This window comes from Diabrotica virgifera, chromosome 3 (assembly GCF_917563875.1).
Source record: "Diabrotica virgifera virgifera chromosome 3, PGI_DIABVI_V3a".
In the NCBI taxonomy this organism is placed as follows: Eukaryota; Metazoa; Arthropoda; class Insecta; order Coleoptera; family Chrysomelidae; genus Diabrotica; species Diabrotica virgifera.
The window spans coordinates 257,120,081-257,144,741 of NC_065445.1; the positions used below are offsets into that span (position 1 = coordinate 257,120,081).

The 24,661-nt window shown below is 32.0% G+C and overlaps 1 protein-coding gene across 1 annotated transcript; it reads right to left on the bottom strand.

Moving 5' to 3' along the window:
- Positions 1-418: 418 nt before the first annotated feature.
- Positions 419-24,499, bottom strand: LOC126882404 (elongator complex protein 3). The gene is made up of 7 exons (XM_050647341.1): positions 24,208-24,499; positions 23,906-24,150; positions 10,779-11,256; positions 9,721-9,890; positions 8,782-8,999; positions 7,226-7,456; positions 419-933 (listed from the first exon to the last, which is right to left on the bottom strand). Exons 1-7 carry the CDS (start codon positions 24,224-24,226, stop codon positions 480-482), a joined length of 1,815 nt encoding a protein of 604 aa, XP_050503298.1. The 5' UTR covers positions 24,227-24,499; the 3' UTR covers positions 419-479.
- Between the last annotated feature and the right edge of the window lie 162 nt (positions 24,500-24,661).

Below are 24,661 nucleotides of genomic sequence, written 5' to 3' on the forward strand. Positions count from 1 at the left end.
ACATTTGAGATGTTATGTTTTCTCTATATTATTGTAAGGAGCGGAGGCATGGACGCTTACAGACACCACTATTAAAAAACTTGAAGCATTTAAGATGTGGCTTTATAGAAGAATGCGGAGAATATCGTGGGCAGCAAGGATCACGAACAAGGAAGTCCCAGGAAGAATAAAGAAGGAACCGGAGATTGTGTTTACCATCAAACGCACCGTTACTCCCTGCTGCAGTCCATATTGCAAGGTAAAGTCAAAGGTAAGCGAGGACCCGGTAGAAGGAGAATATCATGGCTGCGAAATTTGAGAACATGGTTTAAGAAAACCTTAACGGAACTGTTTCGAGCCGCAGCGAGCAAGTTTATGATCGCCAATATGATTTCCAACATCCGAAATGGATAGGAATCAGAAGAAGAAAAAGACCATATTTCTACTTTATAAAATTAAAAGTATTTTATTAAAAATTAACAATAATGTTAACATAATATTCAAACAATACTTTTCTTATTCTTCTTATTTTCTTCGTCTATCTGTCTTATCCACTCATCTTCGTCTTCGTCATCATACACAACGTTCTTGATTAAACCTTTATTATCATCAAACTTTAAAACGGCCCCGTCGACGTAATCCAATGCACTAACATACTCCCGTTCTTTCAAACTCTTAACCATATACGGACCTTCTAATTCATATCCTAATTTTCTATAATAATTTCTTGTACCAACGCCAGAAATGACAGCTATCTTTATAGAATTGTGTTCTTTAATAGCGATTTCCTCAGCCCAATTCATTAAAAGGGTACCAAAACCTTGATGCTGAAATTTTTTATCGTCTCTTCCACTAACGGGAACTACACTACCATAAACGTGGAGTTCTCGTATTATTGAACAGCCTCCAAGCAATTCTGGACGATACGTCATTTCCGGAGAGCATTTTCGCAACCTAAAATGTTTAAATTATAACATATTTACATAAATAAACTAAGTTCTCAATCTAGTAGTAATTATGGCGTACCGCAAGGGACCGTTTTAGGCCCTCTACTTTTTACACTCTATGTTAATGACATGCTCAAACTAAAAACTGTTGGAAACATAATTAGTTTTGCTGATGACACTGCCATTTTTTATAAGGCAGATAATTGGGAAGATCTTAAAATTATAGCAGAACAAGACTTTAAAATTATAAAAACATGGTTGTAAATAAACAAACTCACATTAAACTATGAAAAACTAAATATATACCTTTTGCAATATATAAAAATTCTCTGCCAACTTTTAATTAATTAAAAATAAATAAAAAACAACAAATATATAAAGCAGAGTACATAAAATATTTAGGAGTCTTAATTGACAGGCACCTTAAATGGGACTTGCAAATAAAAAATATTATAAGAAAAATACGAGGACTGCTACCAAAATTCCGCTATTTAAAAGAGTTTTTGGATGTTGAACAGCTTAAAATGCTTTACCCGTCTCTAGTACAATCTCATCTTGTATATGGGATTTTAGGATGGGGTGGAGTAGCTGATTGCCATCTGGTGACCCTTCAAAATACTCAGAAATGGTTTCTTAAACTAATATATGGAAAACGAAAAACATATCTCTCAGACCAACTTTTTCATGAAACTCAGGTTCTTGATATTCGGCAATTGTACTGCTTAGAGTTACTTAAAAATATTTATAAAGATAAAATTCCTCTTAAAGTAAAAGTGTCAAATTATGAAACAAGAAGAAAATTTAATGTCGAATGTCTACACACTTTAAAAACAATCACACAACGGTCAATTAAATATTTTGCTCCAAGAATATACAATCAATTGCCCATAAATTTTAAAAATATCAAAAATTTTTGTTTGTATAAAAAATTAGTTACTGTTTGGGTAAAAGAAAACAGGGAGTTGTGTAGCAATTTAATAAATTTAAATTATACTAGATAAAAAATACATAGAAATTAGATTAGAAACTGTAAAATAAAATAATGATTTGTAAAAAAAAACAATAAACATAAACTTGTCAATATTAGACAGATTAACTCAACAAGCATGTTTATGCTTCTAAGACTTTTTTTTTACGTTTATTTTAGTGTAAATAAACCGAAACTGTAAATTATTGTACTAACTATTAATTTGAATAAACGTATATTATTATTATTATTATAAACCGACAATAAATATCGTTCTACATACCACCAGATTGACAACAGATGGAGACCTCTCTGGTTACGACCTCCGAGGCTTTTAAAAATTATAAGCCATGCGGGTGCCAAGACGACCAGAAGATGAGGGAATTTTTAAATAATTCACGTCTCATCTGGTCAGCGTGGTAAATCTCCAACGAGAAGGTCTCCTAAGTATGTACTCCAAAAAGAGTAAATAAATTAAACATTAAACAAAGTAAGTTATCAATCGAAGTAGCACAGACAACGACAATAAATATCGTTCCCATACCACCAGATTGACAACAGGTGGAATACTTTCTTTGGTTACACCTCCTGAGATTTTCAAAATTTATAAAGCATACAGGATGCCGAGGAAATTAAGATGAGAGAATTTTAAATAATTCACAACTCATCTGCTGAGCGTGGTAAAAGTTCCAACAAGAAAGATTCCTTAATACTCCTACAACTGCACTTCAATTGACAATTAGTAAATTTAAAATTGAATTGGATCAAAACAAATATGTATAAATCATATGATGTGGATCAATAAACAAATATTGGATCAAAACAAACAAATTAATGATTCTTTTGAGAAAGGTAAATTTCCAGAGTGCCTGAAGACAGCCATCATTATTCCTCTTCATAAGGGTGGTGAAATATCTAATACCTGCAATTATAGACCTATTGCACTACTACCGGTACTCTCCAAAATTATTGAGAGACTCATAAAAGCCCGACTTATGTCCTTTCTAGTTGAAAACAACATTTTATCACAAAATCAGTTCGGCTTTATAAATAATAAATGCACCACTGATGCCATGTTTTCTGTACTACATGAGGTTTATCAAGCACTGAACAATAATCTTTACACTGCCACCGTTTTTTGTGACTATGCCAAAGCTTTTGATTGTGTAAATCACAACATTTTGATAAAAAAACTAAATTTCTACGGAATTCGAGGCATTTCTTTAGATTGGTTCCAATCTTACTTGGAAGATAGGAAACAACTGGTTAGAGCAAATGATAAAGACTCTAGTCTCAAAAACATTGTATGTGGGGTACCTCAAGGTTCAGTATTGGGTCCTCTACTTTTCCTTATCTTTATTAATGACATCACTAATTTAAAAATCGATGGAAACATCTTTCTTTTTGCTGATGATACCAGTATCACTTGGAGCAACTCAAATATTGCAACTCTTCATGCTACTATAACTTCTGATCTACTTACAATAAAAACCTGGTCTGACTCAAATTTACTCTCGTTTAACGTAGATAAAACAGTAGCATTGTCTTATAAAGGAGCTCTTCAACCCTTACCTCTTAATAACAGCCAGATCAGTACCGTTGATTCTGTAAAATTTCTTGGCATTTTTTTAGACAGCAACCTTAAATGGTCCCTCCATATCGATTTGTTACGGAAGAAACTCTCTTCAGCCTGCTATGCTATAAGATCTGTTTCGAATGAACTCAATTTAGCATCTTCCAAAATAACATATTTTTCTTTGTTCGAGTCACATCTTCGTTATGGTCTTCCTTTTTGGGGTTCTGGTACAGCTGCCCAATTCGATGTTATTTTCAAATTACAAAAAAGAGCTGTAAGATATCTGTTTGGCCTCAGAAGAACAACACACTGCAGAAGTTACTTCAAAGATCACGGAATTTTAACCCTTCCATCTTTGTATATTTTAGAAACTGTTTGCTTAATTCGTAAACATCTACATGTCTTTCCACCAAGACCTAACCATCACTACTTCACGAGAAATTCTACGTTTGACGTCTATTTGCCGACCCCGTCCTCGGAGTTAGTAAAGAAATCGATATTATATTCCGCAAAAAAAATGTACAACCATCTCCCCCTACAAATAAAATCTGCACCATCTTTTCCCAAATTCCGTAAACTGACAAAAGCCTACCTGTCTGAAAGACCATATTATTCAGTAGAAGATTATTTTATTCAATAACTAAGAAATTACAGTACCCTTTGCACAAGTAGTATTTTTATTATTTTTTAATCTATATTTGGGTGTCATATGCAGCAGCTAACTTTTTAACTTTTAAACCTTTTTTATTAATTATTAGGTAAACTATGAATTTGCAATTTATTTAAATTTTTGCAATTGATTATTTCTGTTTTAACTTCGATTTATTTATTTATTTTATTTAACTTATTGACGATTTATGTAATTTTAGTAAATTGGATTGTTACTGTTTTGTTTTTTTTTACTATTTATAAGCTTTGTCCATAAAATTGTAAAATTTTTCATGGCAATAAAGCATATTTCTATTCTATTCTATTCTATGTAGTATCTGTATTCTTAGACCTTAAGAGGGCCTTTGAGACCATAGACCGAAATATTTTACTGACAAAATTGTGGCAGTATGGCGTTATATAAATCGCAAGCACAAGGTTAAATTCAATAATTTTATGTCAGATGAACTTAACATTGATATAGGTGTACCTCAGGGCAGTGTCCTAGGGCCATTACTTTTTATTCTCTACTTGAATGATATAGATCTGTTTGTTGATTGTGAGTTTGTTAATCTTTTTGCTGACGATACGTTAATAGCTTGTAGTGACGTATGCTTGGAAATGCAGTGGCAAAAATGAATTCAATTCTGGAGGCTGTTTTTAATTATTTAACATTAAACAGGTTAAAATTAAATGTATCCAAGACAAAAGCTCTAATTGTAACCAGTAGAAATAAGTATAACAAAATCAATATAAATAACATTAATTTATCCATAAATGGTGAAAAGATTGAAATAACAACAACTATTAGGTTTGTTCTAGCAAACAGTCAAACTAGTCAGAAACCGTCAGCAAACAGTTGGTCAGTGAGAACACATAATACAGTCACCAGTGCTATCTCCTCTACTCGCGCTGGTCCACTATTCGCTGATGGTTTCAAACCGTTTGAAACTGATGCTAGAACAAACCTATTAAATACTTAGGATTAACTATTTAGTGGGAAATAAGCCACAATTAAATTGAAAAATAATTTTATTAACGTTTCGAAGCCCAAATCGGGTTTCGTTGTCAAAATACAAAATACTACTAAAATAAACAAAAATATTGTTGCTAAGTAAAAAAAAATTCTTCTAATAATTTATTTAATCTGACTCATTTATATTGGCAATTCAGACGTATATTATACATTTTAAAGTAGAAGACTTTAAAATGATATCATAAAATAAATTATTAGAAGATTTTTTTTTACTTAGCAACAACATTTTTGTTTATTTTAGTAGTATTTTGTATTTTGACAACGAAACCCGATTTGGGCTTCGAAACGTTAATAAAATTATTTTTCAATTTAATTGTGGCTTATTTCCCACTAAATAGTTAATCATAAAAATGCCACAAGGAAATAGCTTCAGAATAATACTTAGGATTTCAACTTGATAACACTCTTTCATTGGAAGATCATTTTGTTTATATACACAAAAAAATCAGCAAGAAATTATACTTTTTTACAAGAATAGCAAAAAATTTACCTTCAGAAACTAGACTTGCTGTATATAATTCAATAATCCAACCTCATTTTGATTATTGTGCATCAGTCTTATATTTGTTCAACCTAAATAAAATGGGGCAACTTCAAAAATTACAAAATCGTTGTATGCGTATACTATTAAGAATTGATTGACACCAATAAATTTAATGCTGAATACATTGAACTGGTTTTCGGTATATCAAAGATTTCAATATTTTGCATTGATTTTGGTTTATAAAATTAAAAACAATATAGCTCCCGATTATTTTCAGCAATTTATTAATTTTCTTAATACACACATACACGATACTCGAAATAAAAATAACATATACTTTTCTAAAATGAATTATAGCAGCTCAATGAATTCATTAATATTTAGAGGTTTCAGAGAATTTAATGAATTGCCTAACGAATTAAAAGACTGTAGAACAGTTAAAAGTTTTAAAGAAAAATTAAAAGTTTACCTTAAAAATTTAAACTAGTATTTGAATTGGTAGAGAACATGCACAATATTTTTATTGACTTTTATTGGTTGGTGAACTTGTTAATTTGATTATAATTCGTTATTAATTTTGATTATAATTTGTTATTAATTTTAAGAATAAATTAAAGGTTTCTATTGCATAAATAGTTATGTTGAAATGACAGTGAATGTACACAATTTTCTTGTATTTTTTTTATTGAATTTTTTTATTGTGAATCATTGCATTGATTGATTTTCTTTCGTTTATATGTAAAAAAATGTATTTAAGTTAAAAAAAATTTGTATATTAGGTTACCTGTTTGGATATAAAGATATCTATCTACAAAAGAGTAAATGAATTAAAAATATATAAAAAATTTCAATTTCTTTGCAACACGAAAATGCAGCAGCTGCATAATACTCTGGTTAAACTGATATGGGACTACTGATGATAAGAGGATATGGGACTACTAATGAGGGGGAAAAGACCTCCAAAACCGGTATAGACTCTTCCTGCACTCTCCGATTTAACCAGAGTATTATGCAGCTGCTGCATTTTCGTGTTACAAAGAAATTGAAAATGTTTATACATTTTTAATGTTTAATTTATTTACCCTTTTTGGAGTACTTAGGAGACCTTCTCGTTGGAGCTTTACCACGCTGAGCAGATGGGACGTGAATTATTTAAAAACTCCTTCATCTTCTGGTCGTCTTGGCACCAGCATGGCCTATAATTTTTAAGAGCCTCGGAGGTTGTAACCAGAGAGGTCTCCATCTGTTGTCAATCTGGTGGTATTTAGAACAATATTTATTGTCGGTTTATGTACTACTAGATTGAGAACTTAGTTTGTTTCTTAGCATTACAAGTAGTTCGTTGCAATCCGGGACGGTACGCGTTGAGGTATTCTGGTTCAATCGGAGAGAAGAGGATATGAGTCTACTGATGATGGGGCAAAAAAGCCCCGAAACCGGTATAGACTCATCCTGCACTCTCTGATTGAACTAGACTGTAGTTCTGCTGCAGTTTCGAGTGGCAACGAAATTGAAAATGTTTATATATTTTTAATGTTTTATTTACATAAACTTATTTTAGAACCTTCTAATTAGTAAAAAATACTACCTGAGCAATCCGACAAGAATATCTTGGGCAGGATCTTCATAGCTCAAGAAAGTTTCCCAGCCACCGTTTGCCATATAATCTCTTCTAACTGACTCTATATCATTCGGTCGAACTTTTTCGTGAATTTCTGTAATACCGACTTCTCTAGTTCGTACATCTCTACATTTCAAACCAAGATCTTTCATTCTGTTCAAAGCCAACTCTCTTAGATTACCATGTTCTACACCAGAGCTGTGAATAAAAAATAAATACAATGTAATAAATAAATAAATACAAGGGCCAACTGACTAGATATTTCGGACCGTGTATCAGAGTCTGTCATCTTAACATCGAGGGCATAAGCAAAGCAAAATGCCAAGTGTTCCAGAAAATCCTACACGATAACGACATTGACCCAGTAGCAATATAAGGTTACGTTCACTACGGAGACCATCGCATTGTATCCTAACCTAGAGCATAGTATCCTACTCTTCATATTCGTGAATTCTGGCATTCAAAATAATGCATTTATTTTACATAGCGATCGATAATATAGTTTCGATCGCCAGGTAAAATAAATGCATTATTTTATATGCGAGAATTCACGAATATGAAGAGTAGGATACTATGCTCTAGGCAAGGATACTTTACGATGGTCTCCGTAGTGAACGTAACCTAAGAGACCCATGCCGAAGACAAAGTTCAGCTTGGTTTAAGGTAAAAGATACCTGGTTACGATTTACTGGAAGCTACATATGATGAACATTACAGTGTAGAAACCTATATTTGAAGTAATATCGAAAATGCTCCTGCTTAGTATTTACATTAAATAAATATACACTTAAAGTGGTCACCAATCACTAGAGTACAATAGACCAGCATTTCTGTCTGATTGACTTGGAGGAAGCATTTGAAAGAGTAAGACTCAAAGATGTAATCCATCTTCTGTATAATACAGAAGTTCCCTTAATATCACAAGAACTATTGAAAACATCTACCAAAATAACAACTGTCAGTGTCAGATTTAACTAAAATGCCATGTAATGATTTGAGACATTCTTAAAATCCTATATGACGTCAAAATTAATGACGCACGAAATAAAGGGTTTGGGACGGGGTATAGTAAGGACTCTCGTGAGAATGGTGGCAAACGCGTACGCAAGATAAAAATCCCAAGATAGATCCAGTAGGTAGATAGAGGCATGTAATATGAAATTATAGAGCTTATGGTGAAGTTTATTCCATCTTTCGTTTCCAAAAAAAAAAGATGGAATAAAATTATCGCAGAGTGGAGACCATGCACATACAAACGAAAGAGAAGGAGACCACAGATGAAATGGGTAGATCACCAAAACACTAAGCCGACTCAAAATGGATGCACATGGCTCAGGAAAGAGAAACATGGAGGAGCGAAGGGGAGACCTATGCCCAATATTGGATGTTGCAAGGCTGATAGATATATAGATATGATGAAGTGAATATTTTTCTTTCATGGTGTAAAGAATGGCGAAATCAGTTAAGTATATTAATAAATTATTGCAATAATTTTGTCAAAATATATTAAAAAAAATGTTTACCTTACTAGTGGCATGGGAATATCTCTCTGCACTCTATATATTCTTGTCCATGGTGGTACCAACGCCAAAATTTTAGCTATAAGATCGACAAGTACCGAAGGAGGGTAACTGTTATATCTTCCTGTTTTCCAAAGTTCATATAATCCAGTTCCTCTGATTACAAGGGTAGGATAAATCTTTAATCCGTCAGATCTAAATGCTGGATTTTCAAAAAATTCCTACAAATTAGTATGGGTAAATAAAGTATGCCAGAAAAATAGAAAAATATATGGGTATAAGGAACAAAACATGCCAGAAAAATAGAAAAATATATGGGTATAAGGAACAAAACTAGTTAACTGAATATAAATGTTCATTCCTTTATACAGGGTGTCTAATGCTGGGTTCCAAATATGACTGTTAGGTGGCATGGTGTAGAGTGTAGAATATAAACAGTATAAATGAATTTTTTAGGTAAATATAAGTAATTTATAAAGATTTTAGGTAATTATAAGTTGGGAAATAGTGGAATAACTGTTCATTTCTATATCATTACATGAGTTCCTTCAACTATACTAGTTATATCATGAACAAACTAAGAGCAATTGCACTAATTCATAAATAATTAAATGAAGAAACGTTAAATGTTTCACATATCTCATATTTTGAGATATGTGCTTATGATAAAAATAATTGAAAGTAGTAGACAGAAAAGTGTAAATCTAAAATCAAATGTATCTATAAGCTGAAGTTTTACCTGATCAAAATTGTAATTATGCATTAATAAATTGGAAAATAACCAGTTAATAGATTCATAAAACTTTTTATAATACCTTCAACATACAAGATAAAACAATTAACTACATGCAGTTTATTTGGATTATTATACTCCCTAACCCCTCATCCCCCTTTATCTCTTCAACTGAATATCTTTCTACTACTATACTCTACTATACTTACAATATATTGTTCAATATCTCTTTCAAGATCAACATTTGGTAAATCAGGCATCATATGAGCTACTACTTTAAAACCTGCGTCTTTAGCTAGATGAAAGGTGCCACATACTGCTTTCACTGTGTGTCCCCTATTTGTATCTAAAGCTACATCTTCATACACAGATTGGACTCCTACAAAAAAAAACATATTATTGGCTATAGATTTCAGTGTGGAAGATTGTGTAACAGTTGCTGTAATTTGGTCTTGTAAACTCAATTCATATTTGTAGTGGTACTACCTTACCAATGTAATGGTGTTTTACCTTACCAATATAGAGGTAAATTTCTGCTTCTGCCAACTTATTTATCTTGCAAAACATCATTTTATCAAAAATTTAAGACATGACAACTATTTCGGTACCACTGTAGATACTTAAAACGTTGACAAACAGTGCGTCAAATGTGTAAGAAAGTGTTGTGACACCATATGTATTTTGCAAAGTAGAATAGGGAAAGTGCTGAATTTCTTTTAGTGCTTATAGATTATGGAAACAATGAGTTTTTAACATTTTTTGTAAACATGTGGACGACGACCATGGACATCGTGTCACATTTAATATGCATCTGTATATATGTAATGTGACATTTTTTGCCACATCTCGTTATTTTAAAAATGTTGTGTCACATTACATCAATGGAAATTAGACGTCTATAGAAGTTCTGTCCATCAACGTGTTAAGGATGATATTTATTCAAAACAGTGGCATGTAGATAGAAGGGAAAATGGGGAAATCCCCCACTCCCTAACACGGTCCAAAATTAAAGAAAAACATTGTTGAAATATAAAAATATACTAGCTGACATAAAACTTGAACCACCGACACACAAATTCAACCTAATAACACCGCCAATTAGAAAAATTAAGGCACATAAGTTATTATGTATGTCTTTTATGTAGCTTTGGGTAACTTTTTTATATCTTTTGGTTGGTGTTTCATTGGAAGTTTCCCCCAAGAAAATTTTTAGATCTACCACTGATTCAAAATGAATATAACTTTTCACTAATTAACCAACACTTACCAATTTCAAGCCTAGTACATCCATATTTTAACATATCTGACAAATGTTTTTCTAGACAATAATCAGGCCTAGTTTCAATTGTGATTCCTATACATTTAGTATTACTCCTCTCTGAATAAATAACAGCTTCTTCAACAGAACTACTCTTGTGACCAGACAGAGCATCGTGTAGATTCCTTATAAAATAATCCCTATACTCATCAGGCAAACTCATAAAAGTACCACCCATTACAATGAATTCAACTTTATCTACCGAATGTCCCAATTGTTTGAGTTGTTCGACTCTGTGTCTGGTTTGAAGATAAGGATCATATCTTGCTCTAATAGCTCTCATTGAGGTAGGTTCGTAGCCAGTGTAACTTTGAGTTGAGTATTCAAAATCTGAATCTGGTCCTCCTGGACAATAAACACATATATTTCCAGTTAAATTGATGTGGGGACAACGATGGGGCTTGCACATTACTGCTACAACAGCGATCTAAAAATAGAATAAAGAAATCAATGTTATTATTTAGTATATACTAAAAGAGAGAGAGGAAAAAGTCAAGGGCGGATCCAAGGAGGGGGCCATGGCCCCCTCCTAGAATTTAAAAAAATATAAATATTTGCAGTTCAAATGTTTTTAGTTTCAAACACATAAGTATACTCCATCTAATTTACTTACCGTTGCACGTCATCCGCGTCATAGCCCGATACGTCACATGATACCAACACAAAATATTTAGGCGGTAGGTGTGTTCTTTTTTAGAATCACTTTGCCGAGTACACTGGCGTTACAGCCACTAGGCTTATTTTATTATATACGCGTAGAAATAATATTTAAAGATTTGTATTAATGTTAACTTAAAGAAATACACAAAATGTTTCATTTAATTTGTATAAATGGATTATAAAGCGTTTTTATGAAGCACATTTGTTCAGAATACACTGTAACTATAATCGAACGAATGTGATATTTTGGCATAAATTGGAATTTGACAGTTGCAGTGATGACACTTCATATTTGTTTATATTCTTTACTATAAGTATTTGTTTCATTATATTTACTGTTTTTATTATGTACTTTAATGTAAGATTATAACTTAATTCTTGTTTTCTATTTCTAAAGTTCTTATTTATTTATATTGAATATTAATTTGTTTTGCTGTATAATCCACTTCCGCAAAAATTGTGTGATGTATTTGATTTAAAATGAATTCAAGAATTTTTTGTAATTGGGCAATAATGTCAACTTAGTGTTGTTCTGAAGCTATTTTCTTGTGGCATTTTTACAATTTTAACTATTTATAATGGGAAATAAGCCATAAGTAGTATTTTGTATTTTGACAACGGCACCCGATTTGGGCGTCGAAAAGTTAATAAAAATCATTTTTTAATAATATTGTGGCTTATTTCCCATTATAAATAGTTAAAAATGTCAACTTAGATCTCTAACGTAAATAATGACGTGCAACAGTAAGTAAATTAGACGGACTGTATATAGGTATGTATAAAACAGGAGATAAATATGTTTTCTGGACTAGAATTGAACAAAAGCAGTAACGAAAGCTTCAAGAAAATGACATAGGATGTTTTTCAAATCAAAATGTTGATAATTTTACAAAGTGTCAATTTTTAGAACGATTGGCAGTCATCAAAATCGTATCAATTTCCATATTCTGTACACATAAAGAATAAAAAAGAAATGAAGCATTACTTGGGTCACCAGCACTCCTCAGCACTTAGAACAAAGGAATTGGTTGGTACTTTCGCACAATCAAAGGGGATTGTTTTACAAGTATTGCGTTCTATTTTTCTAACGAAAAATATGGTTGCAATAAAGGGATGATAGCCCAAAGCCTTGTCACGAAACCTTTAACATGTTTCGCCAAACTTATTGTCAAAGAAGGAGCCATACAAACCCATGAAAAAACATACCACAAGAAGTGCCTTCAGGTTGGGCTGGATTTTCTACAAAGTTATCGCAACCCACAAAATTCAGTCATTAACCAGATAGACTCTCAGAGGTCTAAACAGATACAAGAAAATTGAGAAAGACCAATAGAAGCATCTATAGCTATAGTGTTCTTAGGTCGACAAAATATTCCCATAAGAGGCCATCGTGATCATAGCCTTCTGCTTCTAGACGAAGATGCCGGACCTAGCAATGAGGGGAATTGTTAAGGTTTAAACTCGCATCAGAAGATAAGACTGTTAAACAACACCTATCCACAGCATCTTCCCGAGCAACATACATTAGAGCACCAGTCAAAATCAATTGATAACATGTTGTGGTGAAGAACTACTTGAATAAATCGTCCCTGCCATTTCCAACTATCGAATGTGAAAAGTGGTACTTTTCAGGAGAGCAAAATAACTCTTTTTTAGAGACTCCTAAATCAGCGCATTGACAAATGGGAAAATTTTTATATTTTTTGTATGTAATGTTTAATCCTAATAAAATCACATTCGTTACTTTGCTTTTTGTATTACTCAAAGATTTGTTTCGGTCAGATGATTCAAAGTAGCGAATGTATAATAGCGAATAACTGTATAATCAAATCATGAAAATCTGTTAAAATGAAATCATAAACTGCCTCACAAGAATTTCTTGGAAGCAACACTGAAACAAAATTCGCACTAATTGTAAACACGTGCATTTTATTCTTCTCAGCAGTTTAGCATTTTCGACAGTTTACAGATTATAATTGAATAACCTTTGAATAAATTACAACACAAATGAACGAATGTGACACATTCGACATTTAGCGTTATACAAATATATCTTTAGTTATATTTATACAAAACAAAATATCGAATATAACCATTTTCGTCAGTTTGCAGTCAACCAAATGAAAAAATGTTCATATTCAATGGTTTAAACAGCATATTTCCCGCGCTCCTAATCAAGCTACAATAACGAGAATTTGCCACAAAATATATCACGTATAATGCGAGGGCAAGGTATCGAATCTGAAAAATCTGATTTTTCACATTCAATAGTTGGGACGAAAATATGAATTATGACGAAATATGAATGGGGACGAAAATATGAATAGGGACGAAATAATGAATCAGGTTCAAAGTGCAAATTATTACTCTGTCATATTTGACGAAATGACCAACGTATCCCACGTGGAACAGCTTTCTCTAAATTTGAGATACATACACAATAACAACATTTGTGAAGACTTTGTCAAGTTCAATGGCGCTTATGAGAATATAAAAATAACTAGTGAAAATCATCTATAAAGAGGGGAAGAACAAGGCCTGACAGTAGAAGCATTGGGAAAAATAGTATTAAACTTGTTGAAAGAACTGCACATGGATCCGAAGAAATGTGTAAGAATTGGTACTTTACCTAATAATACTTTAATAACTATAAGTTTTGAATGTCTATATGGTACTCAAAAGTGTATGAAAAGTGCCTTAACACTCACTATTGTAATCCTAATTTTTAAAAATTACTCCCAGACCCTCCGGTACCCCTACCCAAAAAAGGTTCATGGCCTCTCCCGAAAATCGGTCCTGGATCCGCCCTTGGGAAAAAGGGTGATATTATGGAATTGGAGAACTACCTGCTGATAAGTCTTCTCTGACTCTTATTTGTATACTTAAGCTATTTAGCAAAATAATTGCCAAATGTCTCAAACAAAAATTAGACCTTTATCAACCAAGAAAACAGGCAGGCTTTAGGAAAATTACAGGACAAATGATCATCTCCAAGCAATAAAAGTCCTGATAGAAAAGTCTGTGGAACACACCAGACCCCTAGCTTTAGTATTTGTTAATTTGATTCGATGGAATTAACATCAATAATAGCAGCACTAGAACAATGTAGAGTGGATATGTGAGGTTGATAAAATACATATACAACAATGCCACCATAATTGTGAAACTTCACTACACAACAGGGTTAAATTAAAGTGAACAGAGAAGTTTGACAAGGGGACATTTCACCTAAACTTTTAACAGCTGTCCTTGAATATGCAATGAAAGCATTGTCCTGGGATCAAAGAGACATTAAGGGCAAAAGATTGACTCATGGCAAAAGATTGACTCGCCTTAGATTCACAGATGACATTCTGATCATGGCAAATCATGATCATTCATGATCAGCGAGGCAAAGCATATGTTTGAAGAAATGGCACAAGCTGCATCAGCAGTAGGTCTCAGAATAAACGTAATAGTGTGAAGGTGGATATGAGCTATTACCTCCGATTTCGTTGAACCTCTATCGATTTGTATGAAAATTAGTGAGTGGTTAGAGGATATCTCAAGGAACAAAGGTGACATGGTGCCAACTTGCGCTTTTACCCTGGGGGTGGATGCCACCCCCTCTCGGGGGTGAAAATTATTTTATTAAAAGTAACCCCACAATTCGATAGAGGGACAAATTCTAAGTAAAATTTGTTAGATGAAGTTATTAATTTAAATGAACACTTTTTGAGTTATTAAAGATCAAAAATTTTAATTTTTCGTGAGAAAAATGCATGTTTTTAACCGATTTTTCATAAATAACTCAAAAACTATAAGTTTTTACAAAAAAGTTATTATTCCCAAAATTGAAGCTAATAAAAAATGAAATAAACTCCTTACTAGAAAAACCCTTTTAGTTTTAACTTTAAGTGAGTTATAAGTAATTGAATGTATATATTTTTCGGCCAGTACCCAAAAGTATTCAAGCTTATAAGGGGAAAATGATGCATTTTAGAACAGAAACTTATTAAACATTTCTCAAATTGTTTAGAAATATCTATCAAATGAGCCCCGAAGAAGTTGATAGCATTAAAATTTATGATTCAAAATTTTTTAAAAATTCATCTTTTAAAAAATTTTTCCAAAAATTGTTATATTGCTTTCTCTTAAGTAACTCCGTTAATTTTTACGTTATCAGGTTCACGTAAAAACCATTTAAAAGTTAATTCCAAGGGATATTAAACCACGTTAAACTTAATCTTTTAAACCCCCTACTTTTCTAAAACTAAAATGTTAATGACCCCAGTTACATGATACTCGCAGCAAAATTTTAGCTTTAAACGTTTCTATCTCGGTTATTTTTTACCCTACAGAAATGGTAAAAAAGGCAAAATATTTGATACAGAAAAAACTAAAATTTGGCAATATATCATTTTTTAGGTATGTTGAGTATTTTTGGAGCTATTATCAAAAGAAAATGAAAACTATGATAATTTTAAAAATTCTGATTTTCTTTAATTATATCTTTTTTTTTTAAATATATGCATTCTAAAGTGGTCAAAATTGTTGAAATCATTACTTACGCTAATATAAAGAAACTCTTGTAAAGTCTATTCGGTAGACTTACACCGGTCATGGATTAAGAAAGAAATGAACGAATTTACTGGTCCGCTGTAGTTTAACTATTTACACATGGGCGCAGTAATTTTTTATTTGAGGAGGTTCTTATATAAATCAAATAATTTTAAATTTTAGGTGTTTGTATAGCCTCAGAAGCCTAAACGACATAATTTCGTGATTCTTTATAACAGTTCATTATCCGTAGCCAAAAATCAATATACCTAATATTAATTGTTGCATGAATATCAATATAATAAAAATAAAACAAATTATAACTTATAAAAGGTAGAAGGCTAAACGTTGCTGTATTGTTGATGTTTTAATTTAATCTCTAAAATGGTTTTCTATAAAGTCACAATCAATTTAAGTGATATATTGACGTTGGATGTTTTTAAATTAAAGTCAATTGACGCGTGTAAAAAGCGTTTATATGACATTGTAAACTAATTTGAGCTTGTTTTATTCTTTTATCAGATCGCATGTTTTCTATGTTAGTCATGTATATTTTATAGTTTATATGTATAATGGGGTATTTTTCCCGTAAATAAAAATTATTAAAAACAATATTATAATATTACGTATGTACCTACAATATCTACAAATAGTTTCGATTTCAAACAAATCACGCCTTGAAAAGGATCCGGAAATCCTACAGCAGGGCATTATGTAAACATCAAATATTTAAGTAAAATGCTAAATATTATTAAGTCAATATACGTACCAAATTTTTTTACTAAAATGATTTAGTCGTTATTGTTCACACTATCATCGCCATCGCTGTCATCATCATCGCTGTCGTCACCGTTAATTGTTATTATGATTGGGCTTATTTCGTTAATTTTATTTTCACGAATCCACCAATCCTCAATTAATTTTTCGCACTTGTTCCAAAAAAAACTGATACGACTCTTAAAGCGTATTTTCTAGAAAATTGAGCAGTGTATTTTGAAGGATAAATAATTATTATTTACATTCTGTCACTGTAACTGCCAAATCTTAAAATGCGTCACATAACTTATTCTGTTCAACGTCAAAAAATGGCTGTTTGTTTGTTTATTTTATTATTTGTCTGTCATAATAAATATAATATAATGTCAGATCAATCATACACTGCTCAAAATGATCAAATCTTACTAAGAGTCGTATCAGTTTTTTTAGGAACCAGCTATATATACAGTTCCGCCATACTTCTGGAGTTGCAATTGAAAGTGCTTCTCGCCAAGTTTCCCAAACCGCTTCGTCTGTATACCCATTAGGCCCAATATGGTTTCGTAATATTATTTTGCTATTCCCCATATATATTCGATGGGATTAAACTGGCAGTGGTATGGTGGAAGACGTAAAACTTGATGCCCGTAACTTTCAGTAACCTGATCCACCACAAAGATTTTTGGTTTTGCATGTTCTTTTGCCAAACGTAACAACTCAGACTTTAATATATGCTGTGGAATAGATATGCGTTCATTTGTTAGCCATTCTTTAATCTTATCTACATTCCACGAATTTGTTGGACTTTTGTTTAGTATTTCTGAATGATAAGGCGCATTGTCTAAAATAATTACGCTGGGCTCACTTAATCCGGGAAGAAGTTTTTCACGCAACCATTTCACAAACATTTCCGTGTTCATATTGTCACGATAGTCACTGTTTTTTGATGTAGACGAAAATATTAAATCAGCACCTTCTATAAAGCCTGTCTTCCCTCCCGCGTGCAGAATTATATGTCGCTTCCCTTCTCCACTAGCATGCTTGATCGATTTTATGTTGTCATCTTGCCATATTCTCTTGGTAGCACCCTTAGAAAATATCCATGTTTCGTCTAAATATACAAAAGTTGACCCTTCTTCTTTAAATATGTTATATTTATTTTCTCAGAAACTCAATTCTCTTGTGTACAACAGAACTTCTTTCACAAAGCGCTTTTCTGTTATCCTCTTTTTTAAATTTGAATCCTATGTTATGTAGGACTTGCCATAAACTTGTTCTGCCGATGTCACCAAATTTCCTCTCTTTTAACTTAAGTAAAATTGTACCTAAAGTCACATGTTCCTTATTTGCACGCATTTGATATATGATATTACGAATTTGAAATTTTCGTCCTTCAACATATTGTTCGTTTTTAATAACAGGCGAGTATGGTGGTGATCGTTTTCCGGCACTTCACTATTCTCGTTTTTAATTGTAGATCTTAATTTTGATTCGCTAATTTCTAAAGCATCGCACACGCGTTGTTGTACAGACGTTACCGATTTTAAAGGACCACCATTGTTTTTTTCCGCAATAAAGTACTTATGTAGGTTACAAATTAGAGTATCTACATCTAAAACACGTCTTGGCATTTTCGGTTAAACAGCACGAACAGATTCTCACAAAATTAACAATATAAGGCGTTACCAATTCGACAGAATAAATTCAACTGGAAGATAACAAATGTCCTTATAGTTTCTTATAGCATTCCTGATTTGTTTGTCGACCCATTTAGTTAAATTACCTATTAAAATTGCATTAGTTTGTCATACTTTCTCTAATTTGGTTTTGCACCTATTTGGGTAATTAAGTACTTTCACTTGAATAATTAAAATGCCAAGACAGTACCGTAATTAAAATACCTAGGTCAAAAAATGAGCTTTATTTTGATACTATACAGTATGGTGCAAATGAAAGGAATAAATTCGTTATTTCGTAAACCGGCGACTTTAAGGAAAAATCCTGAAACAGGTCGATTTTTATTTTTAAATTATGATATTTTGCCATAAATGTCATACTAGTAACGTCATCCATATGGGCGTGATGAAGTAATCGATGATTTTTTTAAATGAGAATAGGGGTCGTGTGCTAGCTCATTTGGATCATTCAATTCTCTATTTATTAATATAAACATTTACATAATTGTTTATACAGGGCGCCCAAAAAATTTTTGTAATTTAAATTATTTGACAAAAAAAGAAGAATCTATATAATTTATTTAATTTAAAATACATTTTATTGCTGTTAGAAATCAGTAAAAAAATGTTTATATCACAAATAAACATTGTTTTTCGCTTAAATTAAATGTTCAAACTTCCTAAGAAACAGGTGGCTGGCGGGAGCTGGCTTGAACATTGAATTTAATCGAAAAGCAATGTTTATGTTTGAAATAAACATTTTTTCTGTTTTTGGGCAACAGTAAAATGTATTTTGAATTAAATAAACTACATACATTCTTCTTTTTTGTCAAATAATTTCATTAAAAATTTTTTTGCACGCCCTGTACAAATAATTGTGTAAATGTTTATATGACTAAATAGTGAATTTAATGACCTTTCAAATGAGCTAGCACTCGACCCCTATTCTCATTTAAAAAAATCATCGATTACGTCATCACCCCCAGATGGATGACGACACTAGTATGATATATATGCCAAAATATCATATGTTGAATGGGTTTATTGACAGATTTTAAAACACAATGTAGGTATACCCCCAAAATATATTTTATTACTATTCCTTTCTTTTATCTGTTTCAATAGTTTATTAATGTTTCTTCACTGCTTATATCAATAATACATAGTCTCAATTTGCAATCAATTACTTTCAACTGAATTTTAATCCCTTCCTTTCTTTTCTTTTCTACTCTAATTCTCACCCTTTAATTTATATCTCAATTTCATGTACCTACATTGTTGTCTATCAATTCACATTTATTACTGTTATTACTATATGACTGCTAATATACCCTTTTAGCTACAATTTTTAAGCTTTCCGATTTTTCATTCTTTTTACGACCACTACTCCTCTCATTAAAACATCAAGGAGTATTGACTTTAACAATTTAGGTTACAGCTGCACGTCCACATCTAACATACATATTAGATATCGACCCGTTTTGATCCAAACGTTGTTAGTCTTACACTAACACATACACTAATAAATAGAAGTCTTTAATAAATATAAATAAAAACAAAAATCTTTTAATAAATAGAAATAAAAATCTTTAAAACCGGTACAGATTTGTTGGTTGTCTTTCACCAACTATCTCTTCAGCCTCAAAAATTCCCAAATTCCATAAACTTGTTTACCTTTGCAACATTCTCCGTCTATTCCACCATATCCCGTTAGCATAACTTAAGCAGATATATCATGTTAATGAATACTGAGGTAGTACCTCCTTGTAACCGAATCATTTAGTTACTTGTAACCGTTGACCTGAAGATGCTCTGCATACTTTAGAGAGCGAAACCAGTCGTCGGAAGTTACAATAAATGATTGAGAGTACGTCTGTCTTTTACTTCATTCAAAATATCATAATTTAAAAACAAAAATCGACCTGTTTCGGAATTTTCCCTAATGTCATCGGTTTACGAAATAAAGAATTTATTCCTTTCATTTGCACCATACTGTATATACGAGTAGTTGCAAAATTTACTGAATGCATTAACATTATTTAGTGGTGGCCGCATATCGAAATAACTACTCTGTGATAGACCACATAACGAATTAGTTACTCTGCGGTAGACCGCATATTGGATGGTAGACCGCATATCGAATCGGCACTAATCTATATATTTTTTCGTATTTAAAATATTACTTGCGGGTAAATCCTAATTGTTCTTTTAGTCAAGGAAGTCTCTTCGCATCTGCTCGGGAAAATGTTCTAGTCAGGTGTTTTGCATAATCTTACTCCTAAGTTAGTATTAAGTTTTTGCTAAGAAAGGTATTTCTAACAAGGGTGCATTGTATTTTATTATTTATCTTATTATTTTTCCTTAAATTATCCTGTTTATTAAATTTTAATCAAAAAATTACTAAAAATTCAATAATTAAATAGATATTGGCCCTCTACGCACCCGAGGTCTACGCTTATGTTACTGGTATACCTAAAATATTACAATCGACCTGCCGATTCGTTTGTTTCTTTATTAATCCGTGACCGGTGTATCCCTACCGAATAGAGAGTAAGAATTACAATAAATTTTAATTTTTGAGGAAATGGCGTATGTTTTATTTTTCACTTTTTCCTAAAAAATTCGAAGGGGTTCTCTTATTTTCATCATAACTTGCTTAATTATGATGCTATTAACTTCTTCTGGAGCTCATTTGATAGGTACTCCGAAGTACTTTGACAAGTGTTTAGTAGATATATTTTATAAAATGCATTGTTTTCCCGTTATTTAAGCTTGAATATTTAGATTTGAGTACCCGTCGAAAAAAATATACATTCAATTGCCCATAACTCACTTTGAATTAACAACAGTTTAGTTCTTTAAGTGAGCAGTGTATTCAGTTTTTTATTGTCTTCAATTTTGGTAATAAGGATTTTTTTGTAAAAGCTGATAGTTTTTTAGTTATACGTGAAAAACAGCTTTAAAACATGTATTTTTTTACGAAAAAATTAAATCTTTGATCTTTAATAACTCAAAAAGTATCGATTTAAATCAATAACTTTATATAACAAATTTTGCTTATAATTTGTCCCTCTATCGATTTATGTTATTAATTTTAATAAAATAATTTTCACCCCCGAGAAGGAGTGGCATCCACCTCCAGGGTAAAAGCGCAAGTTGGCATCATGTCACCTTTGTTCCTTGAGGTATTTTCTAACTATTCACCAATTTTCATGAAAATCGATGGAGGTTCAACGAAATCGGAGGTGAAAACCTTCAGTTACTGCACTATAAGCAAAACTCAAATAATGACAAATTTAGTGCTTGCACACCTTGAAAACAAGATACAAATTGAAAATAATAATCAATCGCCTGAGTTAGGTACAGCACAGAATAGGTTTGGGTTGAGCTGCATTTGGTAAGCTACAGGAAATATGTAAAATTGATATGCCCATATGCCTGAAGAGAAAAGTGTATGAAAAGTGCATATTGCTGGTGATAACATACTGAGCAGAGACCCTAACATTAACGAAAAGGTTAGCAGAAGTCTTTAATTTAAGAGTGACCCAGAAGCCCATGATAGGAATCACAAGGAGAGACAGAATACTAAATAATACCATCAGGCAAAGAACAAAAATCAGTAGAACATGTAGCTAAAAAGAAATGGAGATACTAGGTCATGTGGCAAGAACACCGAATGACAGGTGGACTAGCAGATTAACCTTTTGACTGCCACCCACAACAAGAAGTTATTCTCTATATTCCAGCAAAATATTAGACCCATAAGATGAATAATATAAAAAATGCAAGAGTTGCGTTGCTGGCCCATAAACAAAGTTTGTCAAAACATGAGAGGCACGTTGCTGGCAGTCAATAGGTTAATGGAACTGCAACTGAGGGAGGACAAACAAAGCAGAGGTCAACTGCCAACAACCTGGAGCGACGATGTAAAGAGAACTTTTGGGAACTGGATGAAGGTAGCTCAAGACAGGGAGACATGGAGAAACTTGGTGGAGGAGGTCTATGTTCATGATGACTAAAGAGATATTTTAACTGAACAGCAAGTAGTTGCAGATGCAGTTCAGGCGAGTTAAAAAGGACAACTTTGAAATGATTATTGTCATACATATAAACTACACTGGGGTGCAAAATTAACCGGACACCTTAAAAATGGGTCATTTTTGATGTCTCGAATTTCCTAAACATGTTGTCCGATTTAAGTGATTTTTTAATATGTTATAGCCTTATTCTTTATCAATATCGCTGTAATAATATTGTGGCTAATCAGGTAAATTTTCATTGCATACCGGGTGTACCAATGAAACTATGTTTTTTTCTTAAACTTCGCATCACCCTGTGGAATATTCTAGCATTTATGAAATACTCAAATTAAAACCCAACTATTGCCTTATGTTTTCTCAACATTCTGTTTTTTTATTCATTCGCTTAAGTAGGACCATAAAAAAGTTAGGAAATTTAACAACTAGCCATGTTCTTTATCAATACAGGATGTTTCTAAATAAGTGCGACAAACTTTAAGGGGTAATTCTACATGAAAAAATAATGACAGTTTGCTTTATAAACCTATGTCCGAAAATGCTTCATTTCTGAGTTAGAGAAATGAAATTTGGTGGATGTTAAGACATAGTTATTTTACATTTTTTGACATACAAGTAAGAATTTAATATTCACCATTGGCGTGCATACGGGTAATATAAGCCCGCATATTACCTGTATGCACGCCAATGGTTAATATTAAATTCTTAATTGTATGTCAAAAAATGTGCAATAACTACTTCATAAAACCCACCAAATTTTGTTTGCATACCTCAACCGGTTTTAAAAAAATAAATAAATCGTCAGTTTGTAAGAAAACTTTCAACACCCCCTATCTCGGAAACGAAGCATTTGCAGACATATCGTTGATAAAGCAAACTGTCATTATTTTTCATGCAAAATTACCCCTTAAATTTTGCCCATTATTCTTTAAAAACACGCTGTATTGATGAAAAATATGGCTAGTTGTTAAAGTACCCAACTTTTTTATTATCCAACATAAGCGAATGAATCAAAAAACAAAATGTTGAGAAAACATGAGGCTATAGTTGGATTTTAATTTCACTATTTTATAAATGCTAGAACATTCCACAGGGTGGTGCGAACTTTGAGAAAAAAAAGACAATTTGATTGATACACCCGGTATACAATAAAAATTTAACTGTTTAGCAACAATTCTATTACAGCGATATTGCTAAAGAATAAGGCTATAATATATTAAAAAAATCACTTAAATCGGACAACAGGTTTAGGAAATTCGAGACATCAAAAATGATCCATTTTTAAGGTGTCCCGTTAATTTTGCACCCCAGTGTAGGTGAATCTCACTCCCTGTGTCATCAGTGTTAAATGATGACTCCCCAAAGGGTTTATATTTATTGCTTTTGTCCAATTGTAAAATTAATTTACCCCACTAGCAGTTCTGATAGGCTTGGCTAGTAGTTTTGGAACCAGAATTTTCTTATAATCAATTGGTACTGCTGCAATTATATCCACCAACCTAGGAGCAGTTTCTAGATTGTATTTTGATGCTATTTTATTTTTCAAAGAGTTTAAATTCACATCTTTTCTGTCTTGGTGGGCTTTTATAAGTTCTTGAACAACCTCTGCAACAGTAATTACTTTTCTTTCTTCCACAGCAAGATGAGAGAATTCTAAAAATATAATGATTCAAATTCAAATGGACAAAAGTTGTAAAATTGTATGTATACCGTTCTTTTTCTTTCCCATTTTGATACTAATATATTATATCAACAAATACGAAATATTTCAAAACATTATTTCAATACTGCTGTTCATTTGCTGATTGTTATAAAAATATATAGCATGGCCGTTTAATTTAGGTTATGTTATTTTTTGGAACTGTCACTGTCAAACTATAAACTACAATTATTATCCCTTTTGCATTCATTTTTATCCAAATCAATGTATATAAATTTAGAGAATCGGCAGCTTTTTAAAAACGGCGTATTTAGTAAAATTTGTCATATTTTAATCATTAAAAACAAGATGCATGATTAGAAAGTAAAGGGCAAGCGACAAGGATCCACAGTGTACTGTGACAAGGATCTGGCCGTCAAAATTTACAGAAATCTGTACCTGTACGAAAAGATTATTCATTTTTGAAAAAAAATAATGAAAGCGATAGTACAAAATGTACTTATT

Bases quoted from the DNA above. Each gene is read 5' to 3' on its own strand.
- LOC126882404 (XM_050647341.1), bottom strand. The intron at 11,257-23,905 runs GTAAATTAATTT...TTCTATTTTTAG, and splicing joins CTATCAGAACTGCTAGTGGG to ATCGCTGTTGTAGCAGTAAT. The intron at 934-7,225 runs GTAGTATTTTTT...TAAACATTTTAG, and splicing joins ATTCTTGTCGGATTGCTCAG to GTTGCGAAAATGCTCTCCGG.